General features: G+C 39.0%; 1 protein-coding gene and 2 long non-coding RNA genes across 26 annotated transcripts in view; 2 read left to right on the forward strand and 1 right to left on the reverse strand.

Moving 5' to 3' along the window:
• The window catches only part of EZH2 (enhancer of zeste 2 polycomb repressive complex 2 subunit), a 66,516-nt gene that overhangs the window by 4,089 nt on the left and 36,118 nt on the right, over window positions 1-26,309 (reverse strand). For 15 of the 24 annotated variants that reach the window (XM_070265146.1, XM_023639900.2, XM_070265152.1 and 12 more), the window contains 12 exons: window positions 22,875-22,991; window positions 20,037-20,157; window positions 19,068-19,208; window positions 15,794-15,896; window positions 15,133-15,296; window positions 7,314-7,405; window positions 5,632-5,872; window positions 4,836-5,005; window positions 4,326-4,420; window positions 3,110-3,150; window positions 2,553-2,678; window positions 1,626-1,804 (listed from right to left, as the gene is read on the reverse strand). In XM_070265146.1, the coding sequence (XP_070121247.1) occupies window positions 1,626-1,804; window positions 2,553-2,678; window positions 3,110-3,150; window positions 4,326-4,420; window positions 4,836-5,005; window positions 5,632-5,872; window positions 7,314-7,405; window positions 15,133-15,296; window positions 15,794-15,896; window positions 19,068-19,208; window positions 20,037-20,157; window positions 22,875-22,991 (1,590 nt within the window). Of the gene's footprint in view, window positions 1-1,625; window positions 1,805-2,552; window positions 2,679-3,109; window positions 3,151-4,325; window positions 4,421-4,835; window positions 5,006-5,631; window positions 5,873-7,313; window positions 7,406-15,117; window positions 15,297-15,793; window positions 15,897-19,067; window positions 19,209-20,036; window positions 20,158-22,874; window positions 22,992-26,309 lie in introns of all 24 variants that reach the window. The other 9 variants (XM_070265142.1, XM_023639897.2, XM_070265136.1 and 6 more) reach the window with 1 other exon arrangement.
• LOC138923840 (uncharacterized) lies at window positions 338-6,179 on the forward strand. The gene is made up of 2 exons (XR_011438021.1): window positions 338-547; window positions 4,156-6,179. It is a non-coding gene; the product is annotated as an uncharacterized lncRNA (long non-coding RNA).
• On the forward strand, window positions 19,100-26,207 carry LOC138923841 (uncharacterized). The gene is made up of 2 exons (XR_011438022.1): window positions 19,100-19,675; window positions 25,677-26,207. It is a non-coding gene; the product is annotated as an uncharacterized lncRNA (long non-coding RNA).

The raw sequence follows: 26,309 nt of genomic DNA on the forward strand, positions 1-26,309 counted from the left end.
GACCACTATCACTGGCGACCCCATTTTCAGTTCCAGGCCCCCAGAGAACATTCTCCTGGTTCTTCTAGCGTCTGTCCCTCCTGAGGCTCTGCCATTTCTCCATGGCAGTCTCTCTGGGATGTGCTCTTCCACAGCCCTTCCTTGAGGCAGCATTAGGAACGACCATGATCTCATCAGTCCAGCATTCTGGTCTTAGGAGATGCCAAGAGGATCATCGGTGTCAATTTTATACTTAGGGATTCCTTCCCAACATACTCTAACTTTTCATGTGGTTCACTATTACTTTCATTCCAAATTTCCCAATCTATTCCTATTCTAATCCAGCCTACATTCACCTGTCAGGGAAATTCCCCAAATAGCTCACTGATCAGAAACTAAATTAGTCAAATATTGTTAAGCAAATGAAACCCGGTTGGTAAAAACTATCTACCTAATTTTCTTTTCTGTTTTAGAAGTTAAAAGATGTTTATAAAGAAGACCTGTCAACATGAACAGTATTACCTACTTCCCAGACAAACTGGAGGATGAGTTTATCACGCAATGGCAGGTATGGGATGGGGGAGAAATGAGATTTTGAGAGCTCAACAGATGTGCCATGGGACACTGTACAACATCACTGTGATGGGATGGCCTCGATGGACCTAAGTACCTAGAGCAAAAGGACTAAACACCTGAAAACATCAGAACACCCAAAAAGAAGTATTTCTGGTAGAAGGGGACCACTTCCAGGAGTGTGGTCTCAATTACGTCATACAACGGTTCAGTAACCTAAGACATGAATACACACCAACCCACGGCAGGGCTCTGGGGCCAGAATGCCTGCACTGGAGTTCCTGCTCGTTTCCTTAATGAGTCTTGTAACTTTGGGTTTCCTCACCCGTAAAATGGGGTTAACTCGCGGAGTTATGAGGACTAATGCGTTAATACACGAAAGCACTTAGACCAGTGCCTGCTGTATATCAAATAATAAATGTCAGCTATTACTATAAAAATGATTAATTGATGAAGAACCCCATCATCTACCCTAAAAAAAAAGGAGATACTGAACTTCCCCAGCATATGCTGTTAGTTTCTTTTGCTCAGTAATGACTTCTTGGTTGCTACAATTAGAATCACCTGCATACAGTTCCCAGGCTTCAGTTATGATCCCTGTGTTGTTTTCAAGGTTATTAAAGAAACGAGAACTAAGTCTGCAAAAACTACCAGGGGAAATTTCATCTTTTACTCTGCACAAGAAGGAAACTTGGATAAGAATGGGTCTCTATATTCTGAGAGGAACACCGTTTATTTGTATGAAGGAGACTATATAAACTACTAGTTCTATTAACTAAAAAAAAAATTCAAATCATCTATTAAACCAATTAGGAAAAATACCTTATTCCAAATCTGATCCCATTAACAGCTGTTTCATCTTACAACAGAGGTGGGTGTTCTATAGAAAACTTAAGAGATTGCCCAAGGATGCATGGCCCAAAGAAAGATCAACCATTTTCCCTCTATCAGCTGTACCATTCAATGGTCATTTCCACTTTTTTGCCACTGCTAAATGGTCTGAGACTGTCCCAGCACTGATAACAGGCAAGAGCCATCCCAAACTGACCATCCAGGAGGGACAGCACTGTTACCTTTTTGGAGCCCCGCTGAATACTACAGTTCTTGCAGGACACGTTCTTGCTGTCCCAGTGGTCAGCAGCTCCACAAGTGAGACAGAGGTCAGGGTCGCACTCTCGGACAGCCAGGTAGCACGGGCACTGCTTCGTGTTGCACTGTGCTTTGCAGCGGCACCCGGGGAAGCGGTTCTGACCTGCAGAGAGATGTTCTTTGTCATCATCTTAGGCAACTGCTACATGGTGGGGCATGTCAAGTATCGTGCAAAGGCCAGAGTGACTGTCACCTCACGCCCCCCCTTACTAGCCCCTTGTGCAAACGAAGACACTGAAGTAACAGGACAGTTACAGCTGTCAACACTGACAAAGGTCATCACTGAGTTCTTGTTTTTCCATTTTTGTTAAATGGTGTGTTTACTTAAAGTTCTTTGATTTCTAAAATATGTGTGATGGGAGGGTTTGGGCTAAATAATATCCATGGTTCTTGACCATCCTAGAGTCCACAGTTCTAGGAACTTCCTTAGTATCAGAGCTTCATGTGCAGTTTCATTAAATAACTATAATCTTTACTCTTATGCTAGATTCTTTTATATTCTGAAGACTTAAACCCACCTAACTCTGACAATTTCTGGCGCCCAAAAAGTATTAGGCAGTTATTTCTAGATTCCCCTTACATTCTATGATTTAATTTAAATGATCAAAGGAAAAAAGCTCCTTTAATCCAATTTTGCTTAACCTACACACATTAACCAGGAGATCGGCTGGACACCAGCACGGTGCCGGTTATAGGGCTCCATAAATATCCTTGTAGATAAATGGATTTCCTACAGGAAACAACAAGCAAGAGCTGCCATGTTTTTCGTTTGATATAAATTACTATTTTAAATTGCTGACCAGAAGCCTATTAAATTCTCATGCAATTACATCAAAGCAGTAGATACTTACACTCTGAACTACACTGACAAAACTTTTCACAAAAATTTTGTGCTATCACACAAGGGCACGAACTGTCACAAGGCTGCCGTGGGTGGTCACAGGGTTGATAGTTGTAAACGTGGTTAGAGGAGCCATCTGCACAAAGAGAACAGCAGGCAGGTCAATCCAGAGGGGTGCACGATGATGGGACACGACGAACAGGAACACGTTCTTCCCCAGTACCTGTGGAGCTGAGCGGGTTTCCCTTCCTGTTTACAGCTCTCCACATACTCTTGTTTACAAGATGAGGTTCCCTCTCATCCCCCAAGTGCTTGGGTACCCCAGAGCACTGTCACCCACACCACAGTCAGATTTCCAGAGTACTTTCTTCTTTAACTGACTGGCTGACTCACTCCACCCAGTCAGCTTTCACTGTTAATCAACAGACATCCTCCATTTAAATTGGCTTAATGTACAGAAGTCAATTATATCAGAATATCCCAAACTCTAATTCAGTTACTATGCTGAAACAAATGAGAAGTAGACATTTTTAAGTTAATAATGAAGTTGAACGGAAAGATGCTAACCCTTTTTCAGCTGTATCTTTCTGCAGTGTGCAGCCCACAACCTGCAAAACACAAAGAGAATAACACACAGCCTTCTTCGAGGAGCTAGGAGTGCAGTCACAGCACAACCCAACAGCAGCCACTTCCCCGGGCCGGACTGTGCCAGGAAGACCTCAGTGCTTTAAATCCAGGTCACTGTGAAGCAAGTCACACACCAGACAGCTTCCATGTGCCGTCAGTTCAATGGCTGCGGGCCTGTGTGGCAGCTGGCCCCACCGTGTGCCACAGCGTGCGTGGGCCCTTTACAGCCCCGGCTGGCAGGACTTAGGGCGGCCACGCCTCCGTGTGTCTGCCATTGACCTGTATTACCCAAATCCTGATGTGGGAGATAATGATACCGTAAGCTTCCTCTAATTTCAGGCATTTTAATCATTCAGTTGAGCTATATGGTCAGAAATAATACAACCAAAAAATTCAGAAGTATCTACTAAAGCCTAAATTCCTATGGGAAATACTTCTAAGTTCTTTCAGTTCCAAATTAAGTTGACCCTGACCCTACATTTATTAAAGAAATGTCACATGAGCATGTACACAATTTCTGAAGTGTCATCTAAATGTCCCCTTGCCCAACACCCAACTATGCTTCTCTCTAAAAGGGGAAGGATGACAACAGACGGTCCCTCCATGATTTTCTGGCTCTTCCCTTAGAAATCCAGTCAGCCTGAAAACATTCTCCACACTTCGTCACTCACTTACCACAAGCCTTTGTGAAAGGTAACATTCACACCGGCTTAAAGTAGGGTAACAATTAAGGATATCAGAATGCAAGGCCACACACGTAGAAAATTCAGGCTCCTAGAAGAAAAAGCGGCTCAGAGCCCACATGAGCACTCCCGAGACTCACCACAGGAGCACGTCCGAGAACAAAGGCTACGGCACTGCTCTCTGGGGCCCTTCCTGCAGAAGCTACTACCTGTTTTCTTAACCCAAACGCAGCATAGTAACCGTAATTTTTGTGACTCATAACAAACCAAACCAATCTAGTGAAGGCTGCTGTATTTTTACAGAAAAATACCAGCAACGAACGACCCATGGAAGCAAGACTCCACAAGTCTATTTTTGAGGCAGTTTTAAGTGTTTTCTGCAACAGACAGCGTGGAATCCGACCACTGCCCTTGGAAGTGCCCAGCCCGCAGCGTCTCGGTGACGTCTCAGAACGGCCGCCCAGCAGACTTACCGGTGTTTCCTTTTCTTCTTTCTTGGAGGAGTATCGACATCCTCAGCGGGAGCTGGAGCTATGATACTGGATTCTTTGACTCGAAACTCATACACCTAACAAGAGGCACAGTCACAGAGCCATGAGGACCGTCCATTAGGCAAACCAGTCCTGTGATACTCATTCACACCAGAAACTGCGTCTCTTCTGGGACCCTGCTAGGTGCTGGGGAAGCACAACAGATACTGCCTCAACCCTCACGCAGGGAGAGCGGCTGCAGTGACATTCGGATGCGGAGTTGCAAGGCTAAATCCAACTGGCTTTGTAACTCCATTGCCACCTAACCTGAAATAGCTAACGTGGGAAAACCAATTTTCTTTCAGTTCCCTCTCAGTGAAAAAAAAGAAATTTACTTCCTTTCAGAAGATGAATAGGAGCTTAGTAATAACCAAGAATGTTCTGATGTTCGGACAATGATTACATCTTCTCTACCCGAAGCTCTCTGACAGTATCTTTATCAGATATGCTTACCTGTCTACATGTTTTGGTCCCAATTAACCTGGCAATGGCACAGAAATTGTCGTAGTATGTACCAATGAGGACCCTGAACATGGAGGCCTCTGCCCCGCTCCATTCCACATTCTCTGGAGGCTCGATATTTGGCTTCATCTTGATTGGTGTTTGACACCGAGAATTCGCTTCTACAAAACCAAAGTTAAGCATCAGTCAAGAAATGACAACTGGAGAACAGGAGGAAGTAAAACTCAGGGTGTGCTTAAAAAAATGCAGGAAGTGAATCATATTTGAGAATAAACTAAGGCTAGAAAAGTATCAATAAGCTCTTCTCCCATGGAAACCATGAGGTTTAGCTCCCTTAACACAACCTTCGAAAATGAAAGTAACCTGGGTTATACTTTTATTATTTGTGCTATAATTCATAGGGCTGAAAGGACAACTAAAATCTAATCAGTAAAATACCAGTTGGTAGCTCTAATTTTCCTCTGTAACCACAACTACTCACAGCACATCAAGAATAGTAAACTGAATGATCTGAATTTCATTAGGCCCTGTCTGAGATGGAAAAGAAAATGACACCAAGAGTCAAAATAAACTGGCTCATCAACCTTCAAATAATCCAAACAGGCAAACCGACCCAGGCTGGGGTCAGGGTGCAGGGCCACAACAACAGTAAGAATTCAGCTACGTGATCCTTGAGAGTTAGAAAACTAAGCGACTAAGAAAATTATTCAGTACACTACACACTCTTAATTCACAATTTGAAACCTTCAAAGCAATAGTAAAACCCCAGTTGTCAGACAGGTCTTACCAGAGGAACTGGAAGTTTCATCTTTCTTCTCCTCCTCCTCTTTATCATTGTTCTCGCCTCCCGTCTCAGTGCCGGCTTCCCTGTCACTGTCCGTGTCCTTTGACTCCAGCACGTTAATGGTGGGGGTGCTGGGTCTGCTGCTGTTATTGGGAAGCCGTCCTCTTCTGCGGCCTCCAGGGCGTTTCGGTGGGGTCTTGATCCGCTCAGCGGTGAGGGCAGCAGCAAACTCCTTTGCTCCCTCCTACAAAGTGAAAAATGCAGACATGAGGGTAAAGTTCTGCGACTCATTTTGTTGGAGGAGGAAAAAAAGGATTGCATAAGGCAAGTTAGTCAAGAAATGTATCACCATGTCTATTTTTCACAAATAATCATTTACATATCTAAATACACTTGTTTTCTGTCTGCTTTTGACAGTTCGAAATTTCAGAAAGATAAATATGGGTTCTATATATTATTGCTAGAGTGGTACGAAATCAGGTAAGACAGTTCCATATTTGAGAATTTGTGAAATACATTAACTGATTAAATTAAAAAGTCAAAATATAAAATACACTGTGTTATATACAGTCTATTTAAAAGTGAATTTCTGTAAGAAGTGTATACCTAATGTGCATCTAGAGCCAGACTTTCCTATTTCAGGGTTTCTTAAGATAACATACATCTCTCTCTGGTAATATTTAGAAGTATACGAGAAGAATAAAAACATACACACATGCTTGAGTCTGTCACTTCCTGCCGTACTATGAAAACATCCAACTCTGTTTTTCCTGTGAGCATGCACAGCCCCAGGAAGACATGAAAGGAACTGAGGACCGAGGCTCTGAGAGTCCACTCAGCATTATGAAGGGCAGTAATCCAGTCTCAGAGAGAATGCAACGGTGAGAGCAGGATTATAGAGACTACAGACACATTTTACATGAGCCAAATAAAGTTCTGCCTTGTAAAGAAGATTATAAAATAGTGCTCAAGAATTCTATTTTTAGTGGCAATAGAAGGGAGAAGTTTTAGAGTAGCCAACAGTTTTTATACTTCATTCTACAGAAACCAAATTGCTTAAAGATAGGATACCTTCTGCAGGTGCCATTCAATGAATCTTCTGTCCAAAATCCAACAGGCAATATATACCCATTTAGTTCCTAGGTAGGAGTGGCTTGGTTCAAAGAGGGGGAAATGGTAAAAATAAGATAGTACCCGTAAAAAAACAACTTTTCTACCTCATCTTTTCCTAAACCCTTACCTTTTCTCCATCATTTAAAAAAAAAAAAAATCTGTGGGACCTATAATATAGCTCACACTACAGTGTCTAAAACTCAAAGAAGGGCTATGGCTCTGAGAAAGGCTGAGGAACTACTGCCTATGACTCCCAAGTTTCTGGGGTATAAAAGTGGGCTGTCTGCTTCACACTCTCATCAACTTTGTGGAAGGTATGAGAGTCCTTGATCCTAAAGACCTTGAAATGTTGCTGAAGAGATTAACACAGAGAATAATACAAGATTAATGGAAGACTAGAATGTGTAGTACATAAAAGCTACGGAAGAAACAACGTGGGTGAGAAATCCCTGCTACTATATGGCCAGTAAAAGTATGGGAATAGTAATGTTAACACTGACTTCATAGGCCTCACCCAAGTTCAAAAGTAGACTTCTCCAGTGCCCTCTGGAATACACAGCACTCAAGCTTACCAAATGCTGGTAACACTGTGGTCCACAAGGTTTGTTGTCTAGAGCTGTTTCCGTATTCTTCCGCTTGTAAGTATTGGGTGTTGCATGAAAAGCTGCAAAATAAACATAAAATATCTATGTGTAACTATATTTTACTCTTTCATTTCCCAGCTTCGATGCAAAAAGTCAATTAACGCATTACACTCTTGATAATATGTAGTTTACATTATAGAACTTTCCTTCAAGCTCCTACTGAATTATCACAATGTCTTCTCCTTGATTCTCCCCCAGAGAACCTCCACTCCCCTTCAACCACTAACCAGGGAAGAAATAGAAAATTCTGGAATGATTAGTCATTTCTTATTTTTCTCCTTGCAAGTATAACTGATGCCTATAAACTGAAAGCTCTGATTATAAACATTTGAGTCTTTAATATCTCCATAGAAACAACTGATATCTTCTACAATGAAATCAGGTTTCCTACTTTTATCAAAAGAATTCTGACATCTACAACTTCTTGATTTCTAAAGAAAGATCAGCAGTTTGTCAAATGGCGAAGAAAGGGATCCAGTTGTTAAAAACTAGTTTTTAAAGATAAGGAGGACAGCCTCAGAATACTAAAATTCAATTTCTTTGAATCCTACAGCATTCAGGAATCTAGTAGGAACTCACACAGTCAGCACCGTTCTACAGGAACATACACTGGTCAAATAGAACGGGTTTAAGAAAGATCAAGTGTTTGAAACTTAAAATTCCCAAATAATAAGATAACAGAAGGATTCAAATCATGTACCCTGGTCTACTAACGGAGTGAATGCACAGCAGTGAGGACTTCGGAGAGCCTCCTGTGGAAGCCTGCTTCCAGTGTACAGAGGCAGGTGTGAGAATCGCACTATTTGGATTTATACATGATGAAAGTTATTTCAATTTGGATAAAAACGAGTGGCATACCAGGAAACGAATCATTAAAAAAATATTTGTAAAAAGCTTCTATCTATCCATAGAACTTAAATGGGAAATAAAGACAGACTGATGAGGGAAGGAAGCAAAAAAAAAAAAAAAAAAGAGGACAAAGTTATGTTCTTAAAGTGGAAATTCAAGGCTCAAATTCTGTTTCCAGGGTGTGAGTTTTTCCTAGAACGATTCCTGAGACCATCTGACTACTTTAGCACTGGATCACATCTTGAACAGGTAAAGACCCCTAAATACAATGATTGAGAATACAGAAGGCTGAGGTCACATCAGCAGCAAGGAATGACATCAGTCCAGACACAAGGTCAGCATTAGCCAGAGTGGCGCATTTTTGGTAAAATTTGTTTTTAGTTTAGATGTCTCCTTTAGCACATACTATATTTACAGATTGAAATTCTTGCCCCAAATTCAGTGCACATACAAAGGCACACATGTATCTGTACACACACACACACACACAAATGAGGACAGCAGCCTCTGCTGGTCCTGAGCTTGCAGATGTCTCTAAGTCAGAACTGGATAACAGTTTGTGAGATAAGACAAGAACAAGTTCAGGCTATAAAGGAAAAATTAACATACTAATATTCAAAAGTACTTTAAAAAATTTAAAAGTACCATTCTTAATTTCACATTGCATTCACTTAAAGAAAGAGGACTATTCTTTTTTTTTTTTTTTTTAGATTTTTTATTTTTTTCCTTTTTCTCCCCAAAGCCCCCCGGTACATAGTTGTATATTCTTCGTTGTGTGTCCATCTAGTTGTGGCATGTGGGACGCTGCCTCAGCGTGGTTTGATGAGCAGTGTCATGTCCACGCCCAGGATTCGAACCAACGAAACACTGGGCCACCTGCAGCGGAGCGCACGAACTTAACCGCTCGGCCACGGGGCCAGCCCCAAGAAAGAGGACTATTCTTATGACTACATTTCCCTCAGCAGAATTTTTAACTTCAATTCTTTAGAAAAACTAAGTATGTAAAGAATTCCCTCTTCTGAAAATGTCTTGACCATTTTAGATTTCCAGAATACTGAACATAATATTCTCAAATAGGCATCTTAAAATACTAATATTTGAAATAAGCTATTAAAATATATTTCAAATTAAATATAATATGGGGGAAAAAAGATGATATAATATAAAATTCCCAGATCAGGAAAATTATTAGAAGGAAATTTAAGGCAAGAAACTTTTGAATTTTACAAAAGAGCAAACATGGATATTGGGGCTTTTTTTTTTTTTTAATTTTTCAAAAGGACCCTGTAAAATCTTAATGAAAAATCTTATCTAAAGGTTTTCTAGCAAAGTTAAAAGATTTATAAATTATCACATACAATTCCAGCTATTCTCTATACCTATATTTTGAGATTACATTGGCAACTCTAAAAAATAGCTAAAATATACTGATTAGCCCCTTAGAATCTTGTAATGTTCCACCAGATAAGTGATGTCTCAAATAGAGGACTGGGGAACCAGAGAATTACAGTTGGAACAAACCTTGGCCATCACCTGTTTCCAGTGGCGATTTTACGAAGGAGGAAACAGGAACAAGCAGAATCGTTTGTGCAAGGAGCTGGCCACAGAAGAGACTAGCCCCTCATTCAGCACTCTTCACAACATGGAATGAGAGTAACTTCGCATCTCTCTGTCTTTGTAACTACTATCCTTAGCGTACACCACTTCTCTGAAATACTTCAGCTTGTTGTCATGTGATAAGAAAATAAATGATCCTAGGTCAGCTTGAAGTGTCAGTTTTATACATTAACTTCTGCTCAAAGTACTGATCTTGTCTGCTCTGATTAGAACTTGGTATTAAGAATAAATTCTTACTTAATATTCTTACAGTTGGAATCATATAATTCTTGTGTATATCACAGATACCAGACTTTTATTAACAAGTACCTCACAAAATAACATCAATAGGAGAGTAGTGACAACAGCAGCAGCGGTGACAGCAGCTGACAGCTACGACTCATGCGCTGGAAGCACACACTAAGAGGCTTTAGGCATTATCTCATTTAATCCTCACAAACTCCCCCAGGTACTAGGATCCTCATCCCCATTTTACAGATGAGGCAAACCGTGTTAATTATGTGGCAAATATGAACTTTTAACCATTACACTTCTGAAATACTAAAGTCAACCATCAACTACAAACTTGGGAATACCTTCTTTGAAATTCTATTTAAAATGTTTAAACCTCTACAATCAACAGTAATAGACATTCCAGAAAAGAGTCAAACAGACTCCCACATAATATCAAAAAAGACAGACTGACACAATTGGGTTGTATGCCTAAAATGGACTCTTCCACAGGCCACTCAGATAATAGGGTATCAAAACGTTTATTCATGCACAGTTCTACTTTGGGTCCTATTTAAGCACATACAGACAGCCCATTTAAATTTCCCAAGCTTCCTTTCCCATGATGAATTTTCTTCATGCTTCCTTCCTTCCCTATCAGAAATGTGTGACCCGCCCGTCAATTCAGGAGCTGGCCCGCGTTCCTCTAACACAGGGTCAAAGACAGCCAATTTTAGGCTGAAGCTTTTACAAAGAAATTACCATGATTCCAAATTTGCAGAACAACGAGTTTCCAATTTACAAACTGGACCATGGTCTAAAAGTTATTTGGAATATGAAGTGGGATTAGTTCCCTACCAAAACCATTTATCCTTCAAGGTTCCTTAGAACATTCAAGTCCCTCTAATAGGAAAGATCCAGGGTCAGACACTGAGCTTCTGGCCCAGGTGAACTGCCAATCTCCTACTACCAAAACACCCTGCTTATAGATGAAAACGGCAGACACCTCTAACATCTAAATGACAGGAAAGGCCTAATACGAGCACAGAAATAATTTAAAAACTTAACATCCAAAAAGGCCCTTTCACCTGGAAGTTAAAAAAAATTCTGCCTTAAACAATGAGTTAAAGAGAAAATATAAAAATTCCTTAAAAAATAATACTAGTAATAATACCAAATATCAGAACCTAAGAAAATTGAAACAGTGCTTTAGAGACAATTCATTGTGTTAAAATACATATATCCAAAAAAAGAAGAAAGACTGAAAAGAACCCAACTCATAAACAGAAAAATAGTAGAATACAGTAGCTAATTCTCTGAGTGAAAAATACACAAAACAGACTTTTAAAAATAAAATACATAAACCACTTCTTAATCTCATCGAAAAAGGGGAGAATGAAATACATAAGAAAAAAGAATCATCACAGAAATAAAAGAAATTAAAAGAACCTTTAGAACATGTAGATCAACTTTATACAAATAAATTTCAAAACCTGGATGACATGGATAATTTCCCAAAACTGATCCAGTAGCAACAGAAAATGTCTCTACTAGCACCACTATTAATTAACACTGTTCTTAAGATACAAGCCAACGCAGTTAAATAGGACAAAAAACTTAAAGTTAGAGAGATTGGAAAGAAGGCGAAACCATCTATAACTGTAGACAGTTGAATTACAGAGCTGAAAAACTCCAAAGAATCTACTGAGAAACTACTATAAACAAAGACAATTCGGTATGGGAGCAGGGTATAAACTATATAAGATATAAAGGGAAAAAAGCCCAACAGCAGCAACAACACAATTAATACCTAGAAATCATCTCACCAAAGATGTACAAAAGCTATGTAAGAATAGTTGAGAGGTTATTAAAAGACAAAAGGAGGCTGATCGTATGGTTAAACTTGATCCTTATTTAAAAATGTCTATTTCCTTTTAGGTACTTTATAAATTTAATGGGGTTCCAGTAAACAGTAATACCACCTAGACTTTTTTTTTTAAATTAGACAAACTGATTTTCAACTTTATACAGGAAAACAAGAATAGCCAGATCTCCTGGACAGGCAGATGACGGGGCAGAACAGAGACCAGAGACAGACCCAAGTGCGTGGAGACAGGCTAGAGAGTGTCTCAGGACAGTGAAGGGGGGACCTTTTTCATCAACAATATAAAAACAACTAGGTAGCCCTGGAGGCTGGGACGAGGAGCTGGATCCAAAATTCTATCAGAGTAAATTCCAAAGGGAGCAAAGAGTTAGATGTAAAAAAATGAAGCCTAAAACATACTAGAAAAAAGTGAGAAACCCTTTATAATCTTGGAGCAGGGAGAGTTCACTCATAAATTCAACTACCTTTAAAATTTTTTAAAACTTATGGGATTTTTACCAAACAATAAACTGGAAAAAAAAAATTGCAACATCTCACAAAAAAAGTAATTTCCTGACTAAATAAAAAGCTTCAAGATACCACTGAGCATCAAGCCCAAGGAGGAAAATAGTTCAAAGAAAATAAAATACAAATCTCTAAAACATATAGGAAGAAAAAATGCAAATTACACTAAAAACTATTTTTCATTCATTCAATCCATAAAAATCAAAATTGCTCTCTACTGGCAGGGCCCTGGGGAAAGAGGCACTCCTGCTTTGCTGGTGGTCTTACATGGCCACATCCCCATGTGGCAGGTCGTCTGGCAGTATCTGAACGCAGTGATCAGGTTCACCTGCACTGGTGAGAAATGATGTACAGGGGCGCGCACAGTTGTTCACTGTAGCGCTGCTACAGCAACAGGCTTGAAACAACCCAAATGCTGGCCTTCAGGGGACCAGTTCTCTAAGCTACAGTGCCTTCTATGGCGACAGACTCTGCAGCTGTCCAAAGAGGATGGATACCTACGACAGCCAGAAAAGGGACGAGCCTGAACAGCACGGCCCCATTTGAATGGGATGGTCGGGAAAGGAAGAATATAATTGTATCTGCCAGAAGAAACTGCAGAAAGATACAGAGGAACTAACAAAAGAGGCTTAACTACAGGCGAGTGAGGGACGACTCCACGGACGGGGAGAAGTGGTAGGGACGCTTCACTGGAGACCTCTCAAGCATTCTTTGAAATGTGAGCCATGTGAATGAGGATCTATTTAAAAAATAACAATAGCTAAACATGAGCCAGGTACTATTTTAAGTATTTTGCACATAGTAATAACTCTAATCCTCACAACAGGTACTATATTATTCCCAAAATATAGACAAAAAGCAATATTAAAAGCACAAAATGCTCTATTTAACCTATGTTTAATACTTTATTTAATGACTTATTTTACATAAGAAAAATATATAGTGTGTGATCTTTTGTCAAAGTTAGTGCAAAGCAGTGAAATACCTATAAAGTTCATTATGGCTAAATGATGAAGAGATCAGCTCTACTGTCTTGAAAGAAGGAAAGGCAGGCAACAGCTGCAGGGCCCGCTGCTCCAAGCACTGCGGGGAGCTGCCGTCAGCCCCACAGAAGCCAGCTGCACTACAGTGAGAGCTCTCCTCCCCAGCCTGAATGAGACAATTAAGTTCAGGGTCCATCAGAAGTACTCGAATCTGAACAGCACAATAAAATAACTCTTATAATAATACTTAAAAGCAGCATTCTACTTCCTTGGTTCATTTGTACAGCAATAAATGTACAATAAATGCTACGACTATAAATAACAAATTGGAGAGACCATTTTATTCACTCCAAAATAGAGGTTCCACCCAATGTTGTTTGCTATAGTGATATCTAAATGCAATTTACAATATTCTTATTAAGAATTGGATATTTTATAAAATGATCATGTATAAAGGGGAATTAAAAGCAATTCAAGACATCTATTTCAAGGACTGTGTGAAGACAACACAGCCAAGCCCATGTAAGATATTTGACCATCGCCCAGTGGCTGAAGTAACAAATGGCTGACTTAATCCGGATTATTAAAACTACCAAATCATCAATTTAAACTAGATTAGGAGTGTGGATAACAACAGCAAGGAGATGGGAGATATAATAATAATTCTAAAAATCTACTTGAAATTTTTCTAATTTAACATAATTAAACCACTAATACTTTACACACACACACACACAAAAATTACCATTTCCAGACCAAGATACATATCACCCAACAAATTATGAGCTACAGCAAATATAAGTAGATAGAGGAGAAACTCAAAATGAAGCAAGATATTAGCTGCTTGGGTGGGCTAATTAACATTAAGAAGTATCTGTGGATAATGAGAGGGAAAATTCTGTAAAAGGTGAGCTTTTAGGAACTCAAAAAGGCAAAGCAGAGTGGAGCCATACAGTATACGGGAAAATGGCTTTACACAGGTCGAAAGCCCTAAGGTGATGCCCTGCCACAGATGATCGCACTAATAAGTAAACTCTACTTAGAAAACTAGGAGGGATGAAATATAGTTTTAAACATTTGCCTCAAAAGTAGCTGGTACTTTTTAAACTGTGCTTAAAGAAATGTTCCAGTTACTTGGGAAATTTACTAAGAAACCTCATTTACCAGCAATGTCAGAAAAATAAAGTAATAATCTATATGCCACACTTAATCATTAAGAACATTTTACGCTTTATCTGTATTCAAATGTAGGTATTTTTTAAAGTAACTTATGCAGAGGACCAAAAAGAAAAATTTAACACTAAGGAGAGAAGAATATTTAAAAACATCTTTTTAGCCAAATTCTTATTCAACAAAATTTGTTCATCAATACTGGCAACATTGCTCTGGGCTATATCAACTAGTTCACAGTAACAGTTTTATTATAAAACAACTGCATAGCTATCATTTATAAGAAAATCACTAACCTGTATTCCAAGTCAGTGGGAGACTACAGTCCAAATTACACACATGCAAAAGACTCCAGAGCAACCCCCCAGCAACAAGTGAAACCAACAGTACTCTGACCCTGTTTTTCAATCTTAACTGCAAGATTAAATGATAAATTCTAGTTGTGATAAATGCAGCACTTTCCCAGTTGCTTTAAGACATAATTCCACAACAAAGATAGAAAATGAAAACGTACAATAATTGCACTTACGATGTAGGAAGCAGTCATATTTAAAACATCGCCTACAGAAAAGCGTATGAAATGAATGCAAGCTTTGCTCCCTCTGAACAGATTTGGCATTTGGTCCATCTATGTTTGGGGTACATTCAGGAGGAAGCGCACCCGGGAGCTGCTGCTCGGTGAGTTCTTTATACCTAACATTAACCAAGAAAAGTGTAAGTAAAGGGGAAACAAAAACTACTTTATTGAAAATAAAGTTTATAAAAGGTTTCCATGTATTACTTTTGATGTTTATCATGCCTAAAACACAAAAGAAAAGGTCTAGCCTACAACAGTCTTTATTTAGATGAAGAACCAATTAATTATGATGCATGGCATATCAAGAATCAAATTCACTGATGATTCAGATTTATCATGAAAAATGTCAGTACATCAACTGCACTAAAATTTCTCCAAGTGTCCAGAGAAACTCTCCACGTGTACCACTGTAAATCCCGCATGTACCTATTCACAGTAAACATTCCGCCACACAGAGGACCACAGATTCACACACTGCTGCCACGGTCTTGCGAACACTGTGGACCAAGGGAGAGAAGTGGCGCAGCAGCTGCCCAAGGCCCGTTTCTCACAAAGCGGAAGGGTGAGTCTCACACCATCCACGGCAAGACCACCTCAAAAGAACACATCTTACTTTTCCTTGAGTTCTTCTGCTGTGCCCTTATCCGGAAACATTGAGGAAATGGCTTCAAAGATTTTATCAGAAGGAAATTTCCGAGGAGGGCAGCTTTCTTTATCTAAACAGGGAAATATGAAAGGAAGAAAAGAATGACAGTAAACAAGTTTTGAATCTCTCCTTTTATCCACACAACTAACAAAGCTGATTTTCTAAAAATGTATCAACTTTGTATTTCACTTACTTCTAATGTATTTTACATATATCTGTGTAATGCTGGTAGGTCAGACAAATGAAAAAAACACAACAGGGAAAGTTTTCAGTGCACTGGAGGTAGAAAACCTTGCTTTTGGGGGGGGGGGGTGGGTGTGTGTGTGTGTGAGAACACTGGTTTATAACATCATATAAGTTTCAGGTGTACATCATATTTCACTTTCAGTGTAGATTACATCATGTTCATCAACCAAAGACTACAATCCATCACCACGCACATGTCCCTAATCATCCCTTTCACTCCCCTCCCTCTCCGCTTCCCCTCTGGTAACCACCAATCCAATCTCTGTCTCTATGCATTTGTTTGTTGTTCTTGCTGTTGTCTTCTGAGTGAGATCATACAGTGTTTGATTTTCTCCCTCTGACTTATTTTGCTTACCATAATACCCTCAAAGTTCATCCGCGTTGTCACAAATGGCAACATTTCATCTTTTTTAATGGCTGAGTAGTATGCCATTGTGTATATATACCACATCTTCTTTATCCATTCATCCATTGATGGGCTCTAGGTTGCTTCCATCTTGACTATTGTGAATAATGCCGCAGTGAACACAGGGGTGCATGTATCTTTACACATTCGCGTTTTCATGTTCTTTGGATAAATACCCAGCAGTGGAATAGCTGGATCGTATGGTAGTTCTATTCTTAATTTTTCAAGGAATCTCCAGACTGTTTTCCATACTGGCTGCACCAGTTTGCACTCCCACCAGTAGGTGATAAGGGTTCCCTTCTCTCCACATCCTCTCCAAAACTTATTTCTTGTCTTGTTAATTATAGCCATTCTGACAGGTGTGAGGTGATATCTCGTAGTTTCAATTTGCATTTCCCTAATAATTAGTGATATTGAACATCTTTTCATGTGCCTGTTGGCCATCTGTATGACTTCTCTGGAAAAATGTCTGTTGAGATCTTCTGCCCATTTCTTAATTGGGTTGTTGAGATGTATGAGTTCTTTACATATTCTGGATATTAAACCCTTATCAGATTTATGGTTTGCAAATATCTTCTCGCAATTTTTAGGCTGTCTTTTCGTTTTGTTGATGGTTTCCTTTGCTGTGCAGCTTTTTACTTTGATGTAGTCCCATATGTTTATTTTATCTATTGTTTCCCTTGCCTGGTCAGACATGGTACTTGAAGATATGTTGCTAAGCCTGATGTCGAAGAGCAGAGTGCCTATACTTTCTTTTAGACGTTTTATGATTTGAGGTCTTACATTCAAGTCTTTAATCCATTTTGAGTTAATTTTTGTGTATGGTGTAAGATAATGATCTACTTTCATTCTTTTGCATGTAGGTGTCCAGTTTTCCCAGCATCATTTATTGAAGAGACTTTACCTTCTCCATTGTATGTCCTTGGCTCCCTTCTCGAAAATTAGCTGTCCACAGACGTGTGGGTGAAAACCTCGGTTCTAATCCCAGCTCTGCTACTAACCAGTTTGCGACCTTGGTTGGTCACTTCTCCACTTGGGTCTGTTTCCTAATCTGTAAAATGAAGGAACTGAACTAGATGATCAGTGAGGTGCCTATTATAAAAATGTTACGCTTCTTTAAAATTGCCATTTTCCCCAAATTCTTCTATGGTGTGTTAAGAATGAGCTTTGCCAAGTCTCCACCAACTATCGTCTCTCTTGGGACCCTCTATTTTTCTGGTAAGCCCTAACTAGTGCAAGAGTTAAAAGCATGGGCTCTTGCGGCCAGCCCCATGGCCAAGTGGTTAAGTCCATGCACTCCACTTCAGCAGCCCAGGGTGTCACCAGTTTGGATCCTGGGTGCGGACATGACACCACTCATCGAGCCATGCTGAGGCGGCATCCCACATGCCACAACTAGAAGGACCCACAATAAAAATATACAACTATGGTATATATATACAATGGAATACTACTCAGCCATAAAAAAGGACAAAGGTGTCCCATTCACAACAACATGGATAGACCTTGAGGGTATTATGTTGAGTGACATAAGCCAGACAGAGACAGACGAACTCTGTATGACTCCACTCATAGGTGGTAGTTAACACACAGACAAAGAGAACTGATCGGTGGTTACCAGGGGAAAGGGTGGGTGGAGGGAGGGCACTAGGGGTGAAGTGGTATACCTACAACATGATTAATAATGATGTACAACTGTAAGTTGACAAGGTTAACTATCATAATCTTAATTAAAAATATATATATATATACAACTGTGGGGGCCGGCCCGGTGGTGCAGCAGTTAAGTGCACACATTCTGCTTCTCAGCGGCCCGGGGTTCACCAGTTCAGATCCTGGGTGCTGACATGGCATGGCTTGGCAAGCCATGCTGTGATAGGCGTCCCACATATAAAGTAGAGGAAGATGGGCATGGATGTTAGCTTAGGGCCAGTCTTCCTCAGCAAAAAGAGGAGGATTGGCAGCAGTTAGCTCAGGGCTAATCTTCCCCAAAAAAGAAAATAAATAAATAAATAAAATTAAAAGAAATAAATAAAAATGTATAACTATGTACCAAGGGGCTTTGGGGAGAAAAATGAACAGTAAGATGTTAAAAAAAAAAAAAAACACGGACTCTAGAGTCAGTCACAGCTGGTTACCAGCACAGCATTCTGGGTTCTGTTTCTTCCTGATAGCATAACCTTAACAAAAGTTACTTTACCTCACTAAACCCATCTTCTCAAATACAGAATAGATCTATAAGAATGCCCACCTTGTAGAGCATTATGAGGATTAAGTGAGCTGGTGCATGTAAAGGGATTAGCACACTACTTATACATACTCAATGACGAACATGTTATATATTATAATGATGATTATGAAGATTGCCCAGGGAAACCCAAAAAACAGTATATTCTTTTGCTAGCCAAAGGAAATAAAGACACTCAAGTGCAGGATAAAATGTTACAAATAATATTCTAATTTTGACTCTATTACTATTGATTTGATATGTAACAAAAGAAAAACAGAAAAAAGGAATTAAGTTCTACTTGTACTCTATTTTTGAAAAATGCAGTAATGGCTACACAAAAACCTAATAAACAGACATACCATCTCGGTTCTCCTCTAGATCTTTCTGCTTTTCTTCTCTTTCATCAGGATCATCTCCATCATCATCATCATCATCATCATTGTATTGACCAAGAGCATTCACCAACTCCACAAAAATTTCATCATTTATAAACCCACATTCTGAAATTCATCAAGTCAAATATCAGAAATATACAGAGCCAAGTGGTAATGGCAAAAGTTTATGTATTCCTTTTCTAATTTGGAAGAAATAGCCAGAGCCTATCAGTCAGCACTGTAACATTATTATTAAAACAAGGGGAAAAAGATCATTTTGAGGACTGGTCTGAGGCAAAGTTAGGAAGCAGAGTTTATCTTCAACATCTGTCATTTTCTCTTTAGTCACCCCTCTTCCAAAAGTTTCCAGTGCCTGCTACTAGAACCTCATTCTCTAGAAACTAACTGTGGCTCCAGCCTCCACCCAACAATCTACCGGACAGACCTTGCCTTCCACTGCGGATGAGAATGGACAACGACGGCGGCAGACATTACCCTCCTGCCAGACACTCTAACAGGGTCTCCTGGACACAGAACACCGAAGCCGGGATTCTCAACAGAATTTCAGGCTCCGCAGCAGCCCCGTGGGGAAGGTATTTTTAAGCTTAAGTCCTTTTGGAGTTCATCTGTCACATAAGCAGAGCCCTAATCCTAATTTTACTGCTAAAGAATCTTAATATCTACACACGCTCAAATAATTCTATTTAGTTTACATGTTATTGACATTATAATTTATGTTATAACCAACTAAATGTAATTTTCAAGGGGCAAACATGATCTTTCAATTTAAATATAGAAAAAACATTGAAAATTTTAGCCCTGTGAGCCTAAGCCAGTCCAGCATAGAACTTAATTTCAATATTAAAAAAATCTTTTTCATACCTATGCTTAAAAAAATCAAAATCTCTCTCAATCCTTTGGTCCCCTTTCCAAGAGAATAAACACATGGCTCACCTCTATCCCCATGGACTTTTCCATCATAATTTTTTATTAGTTCTTCAATGAAAGTCCCATCCTGGTCTAAAACCTCATCCCCCATATAAGGAATGTTATGTAAAACAGTTTCATCTTCCACCTAAAAGTAAAAAATTATATTCAAAAAGCATGCTTAGCCTAAGTATTAAAATATTTTTAATCAATGTAATATAACTAAAATACAATTTTTTTCAAAAGTAGATGTCTTTACCCAGTTCTCCAGATGTAACAGACAGCAAACCATAGCTAAAAGCTATAAAGCAATAAAAGACCCGTCTCACCAAAAAGCATTATCTGAGGGAAAAAACTATTTACAGGGGAAAAAAAATTTAAGAAAAAATACTGTATTTATCAAACCTAACATGTCATCAATCATTAAGACTTACCATTATTTTATGTGCCTCTTAGAAAGGAAAAAATGTTGCACATTATGATATGACCCATCACCAATTCTGACACATTCCTACTTCACATGTTAAAAAGTGTCTTAGAATCAATGAAATATGGTTTATCAAAATCAACTATAAATAGCCATACTAAAAGAAACAAATAAATAATATACATAAGGATTTCTAAATCTCACTTGATGATCTGTATTCATTAAAAGAGACTGAATATAATAAAATTCTAGGGATGTTAAATAGAATATCAATGGTCCCCATTAAAGTTTATGCCAAAAGAATTCACTTAAGACATAAAATAAGAACATTCTACAATAATATAGAATATTTCAATACTGAGATGAACAAGATGTTTATCAAAATTGATAATGCTAATAAAGATGACAGATGAAGGTTTGGAAGACAACAAGGAAGAAGGTGCCAGCTTAGCAGGGAAGAGGCAATCAAAGAGAAGTTCTGAGAGAATGGAGTACTTAAGAATACACCGGACCCGAAGCTGACATTCATGGGAGGAAGAGAATTTTCAACAAAGAATATCAAAGACAGGGGCCGGCCTGGTGGTGCAGTAGTTAAATTCACACACTCCACTTTGGTGGCCCAGGGTTCGTGGGTTTGGATCCCAGGCAGAGACCTACTCACCGCTCATTAAGCCACACTGTGGCGGCATCCCACATACAAAGTAGACGAAGATCGGCACCGACGTTAGCTCAGGGCCAATCTTCCTCTCACACACACAAAAAGAATTAAAAAAGACAGTAATTATAGATAAAGACTGGAGGGTTCTGAAGTCCACACTTAAGGAGACTAATTGAAAATGAGGATAGGTCTAAGTCTTAAAAGGCCTTCAAACAGAGTACTAGTTAAAAATAGAATTTCAGAAAGATAGTTCTGATAAACAGAATGGACTCAGACTGACAAGAGGACAGGGCAGGTGTTTAAAGTGTGAGGCGCCCTAGGCTGGGTCTAGGATGCACAGGGCAGATCACACGGAGAAGCCAGGAGACATGGGCAGGAAACACGAAGAAAAGGGAAAAGCTTCAAATAATCCCTGATAACAAATGTATTTAGGGTTCATACCTTAGGCAAACAGGGAAAAGAGCAATTGGGAGAAAAAGTACACACGGGGTATAAAATAAAAATTTAGATTTTATTGATCTATTCAGATTCAAGCTTACATACTACTAAAGAGTCCAGTTTTCATCGCATCTCACTTGCACTAATCCCATTTAAACTAGAAGAGTTAATTTTTTTGGAAGCAAGCCAAAATTAAGTGACATTTGGCTATTTTGTCTTCCCACTTGTATCCATATAACCTTTGCTCCCTAGAACATATCCTAGCCATAATAAAGATAGCCTGCCTAATTTGCTTTGGTCAGTGACCAGCAAAACCCAGGGATGACTCATAAATAATATTTGACAATCTAAACACTATATACTTACAGAATTCCAGTCTGTTGAAACCTCCCTTAATTAAGCTCTTGCAATATTATTCTCAAATTAAATGTTTTGGGTTTTTTTGGGTTTTTTTCCTGCTTTATCTCCCCAAATCCCCCCAATTTGTTGTAAATCTTAGTTGCACGTCCTTTCTAGTTGTGTCATTCAAACTAAATGTTTTTGAATAAAACCTTAAACATAAAAATTTATGCAACTGCAGAAAAGTACCTGCAGTTTGCCTTTACCCTCCACTGTAAAACCATGAAAAGTTAATAAAGACATTGGAAACATCTGTTTTTTTGAAAAAAATCGATTAAGCAAATCTCTAAAGTAGGCTCACCAAGACTTCCATCAACATTTTATTAAAGCCTCACTATTTTATATATCAAGTAAGAAAACTTTATTTATTTAACAACACAATCAAGAATGCATACTCAGATTTTTCTTGTTCCATCCTCCTTCATCCTACTTCTATAAAGAATTAAATACTAGCATTTCATTACAGAAGCTATTGGGCTGGTGTTATCTGTGGAAATATCCTTAAACTGTGTTTTATAAGCCATGAGAATATTTCAGAGTGTACATTATCATTTAATAACATGTTGCCTAACACTGTTTTAAATAATAAGTTCTCAACTAACAAAACCTCAAAGTCAGACTGAGATAACAGGACACTGACTGACCTCTTCAAGGATAAGAACTATAAATTTTACCTTTTGAATATATCTTTAAACCCAGGTACGGTTTTGCTTAACACTTTTCCTTTGGAGAATGTTTTAACTAGAAAGGACTAGGAAAAGAGCAACAACTGCAATGGCTTAAAATAGGTATATATTAATCAGTTTTTTAAAAAAAATCACTCCAAGTGCTGGCGTTTTGATAGCTTTTTTTTTTTTACTTATATTATGTTAACAAGAAAATTATGCTTTTTGACTTAAAGTAAGTGATTATCAAATAAGCCGAAGATGCATGATTTACATACCATGAAATTCTGCTGCAGCGGAGACCAAGAGTACATGATGGGCACTGACGCAACCGCATTCAGAGTCTTTAGTGGGATGACTTGTGTTGGAAAGTCCAAGTCACTGGTCACTGAGCACTAGAACAGAGCAGACAGAACTGACTCGTAAGAGTGAAAGGGCAGCCTGCAGCTGCAGCCGTCATGTTATAAAGGGATGCTGCCTACTTACACAATTTTGAAAAGAAAGTTTCTTTACCTAAGACAGTAAAGTTCATAAAAACCAAAAAGGATTCTTTCCTTCTCTTTTACTTAGGGTGAAAAAAATGCTTCAGATTTTGCAAATTTTCAAAACCCTCCAACTCTTCCCATACTTACCAATATCAACAAGAACCAAAAACTGTATTTATGTTAGCCTCAGTGTAACTGCTCCTTGCTTTGACTCTAATTTCCTAGCTCAATGCTTAATTTCTTTTACATCTCAACCACATGGAATAATAATATATATACCAAATTAGCCACTTAAATCTTACTTAGTAAGTATATGGCAACTTGTTAGGTTAACCTTTCTTATCTTTATCTTCCCTTTTAAAAAACCCAAGTGTCATTTGCTGATATTATCAGATGATACACAGATATTAAGGGGAATAGATCTGAGTTTCAATCATAACAAAATGAATTCACATCAATTCTGCAAAGTGTAATCTCTAAGTTACTAATAATAATAGCTAATGTTATTAAGCACTTTCTATGTGCTAGGCACTATTTTAAATACATTACATGTCCTATTATATTTAGTCCCCATTACAACACTGTAAGATGGGGACTATTCTTAGCCCCCATTTTACAGGTGAGAAAACTAAGGTGAAGAAAGGATAAGCAGTGGCCCAAAGTCACACGTGAGATAGGGCTGGACCTGAAACCCCAACAGTCTGACTCTGGAGCCCCTGCTCTTACCCACTACACATAGTGCCACAATACCGTATTTCTACAATGTTTAAGTGCACATATTCCCTTGGAATACCGTATTTCATCCAATCTATGATGACATCAACTTCAAGGCATACCATTATCTTCTGCATCACTAAGAAAATAATGTCAGTTAAGCTATAACATAACACTTTCTTATCACAGCAATTCTAAGATGCGTGCCAGTTTCAGATGTTAAAGATTAAAAAAGTTTGCATCTTTGATTCTATGAAATACGGTAAAAATCTGTGCCCCACAGCACCTTTCATCCTGTCTAGGAATCCAGCTTTTCTTTTTCTTCTTTTCCTTCTTTTTTTTTTTTTGCTGAGGAAGATTAGCCCTGAGCTAACATCTGCTGCCAACCTTCCTCTTTTTTTGCTTGAGGAAGATTAGCCCTGGGCTAACATCTGTGCCAGTCTTCCTCCACTTTATATGTGGGTCACCACCACAGCATGGCCACTGACCAGTGGTATAGGTCCGTGCCCAGGATCCAAACCCGCAAACCCAGGCCGCCAAAGCAGAGCATGCCGAACTTAACCACTACACCATGGGGCCTGCCCCTCCAGCTTTTCTTAAAGAGCACTGTTACCCAATTATCGAGACTCCAGAGCTTTCTCAAAAATACCCTGGACATATATTCATAATCTATGTATAATCGATGAAAATCGAGCAAAAAGAAGAATTGAAGTAGTAAAATGAAAAAAATCATATATATATATATATATATATATATACACACACGTTATTAAATGTTTCATTTTGATTTAAGAGGTATTGAAAGCAGCAGGACTGGATGTGGTGAAGTCAGAGTGGCAGTCTTTGGCCCTCAGCACGTCATGCGGCTGGGGGTAACCTTGCAGGAGTCACAGTCACTGCAGCACAAAAATAGCTCCTTCCTCAGTGGGAGTGGAGGCTTAAAGACAGAACAGTTAGGAAGAACTGTGACAGGGATTAATCCATTAATTTGCTTTCCAAAAGGGCAAAGATAAAGATAATAATACTAGAAAGCTCCTACCTCAAGTAAATAAGAAGCTGTGACAGTTTACTCGTGCTCCAGAACCCGCAGTCTTTCCCTGTTCTTCTCTGGCCTCTGATACACTCCCTCATCCATCCGTCCAATAACCCATAATACCAGCAGTTAACATTTATTGAGCACGTACTATGTTGCAGGCACTGTGCTAAGTGCTTTAGATACAGTATCCTAACTACTCATCTTGGCCGTTAGCATCACAGTGAGGAGACTGAGGTTCAGAGAAGTTACATAACTTGCCTACTCAAAAAGGAAGTACATTACCAGGCCAGGATGAAGCCTAAGCCTGACGCAAACAGCCAAGAGCTTCCTCACTGTGCTGTATAGAGTTCTTGCCCTTGAGATGCTCAAAGGGCAAATGAACAATTATCACTATGCAATGGGTGCCACATACGAGACATATGACAATGTTATAGGAGAATCTCCTCCCCCAGCATCCTCTTCATATTCCTATCAAGTTTTCTTTCCTTCTTCCTACTTAACCGGGTAACTCTGGGGTGAGGAGTGGTTATAATTACTGAATGAAGTATTACACACTGTCCAGTGATTTTAAGTACCCAATAATTTTCATTTCTTGCAAAACAATTAAATCAGAGTTTCCAGTTTTCGTTTTACACTTGGTAGGGGTAAATTAATTCTGTGACTTTAATTCTGAAGATTAGTCCTCTCTAAACCTTGGGGGTGAGGTAGCGGGTTGCCTCTTCAACTCTGACTTGTTCACCTGCTTTAACATCTAAATCAGGTCACACTTAAGGTTAGACAGCTGAATATTCTATTCAACTACTAGACGGGAGTGACACTGGCTTTGCTTTCTCTGTTTGCTCTAGAGATGGAGAAAATGGAGTCTACTGAATGAAGTGAGCTGATTTTCCCCGTGAACAGAAGGAACTTACAGAAGCACAGAAAATAAGACGGCAAAGGCACTAAGTCCCACCTCCAACCCCACCCCTCTGTCATACTCCCATGACCCAGCATCTCAACTCTGAGTCATACAAGAGTCACCATGGGGCCGGAAATAAGCTCTCTGAGGGCAAAGGCAGCTGAGGCAGAGTGTGGTTTTACCTCTCTGCCTCGCAATGATACTCAGCACAGTGTCTCAAAAAAGAGTAGGCACTCAAAAAATGTTTCTGGAATGAACAGACTGCGTTTGCTGATTTCCCTAGTGTAGACTCCAACTTCAATTTCTCTTTAAAGCTAAGAGAGCAGCTATTTAGAAAACTGAAGGCCTACACCCACCTCATTATCTATGCAGTATCTCTAGAAACCTACCCCATTCTTTAATTATTAACCTTAACTAATAACCATATTCCTTTCATTTATGAAATAATATTCAAATGCAAAAGCATTTGTTGATAAAACAAGTTTGGGAATTCTTATTTATTGACTTACAGGAAAATTACTCAAAAATCCCAGTTACTTACCAGTAACTTTTTTTCTTTGAAAATGTATCATCCTTGACA

This window comes from Equus caballus, chromosome 4 (genome assembly GCF_041296265.1).
Source record: "Equus caballus isolate H_3958 breed thoroughbred chromosome 4, TB-T2T, whole genome shotgun sequence".
NCBI classification, from domain to species: Eukaryota; Metazoa; Chordata; class Mammalia; order Perissodactyla; family Equidae; genus Equus; species Equus caballus.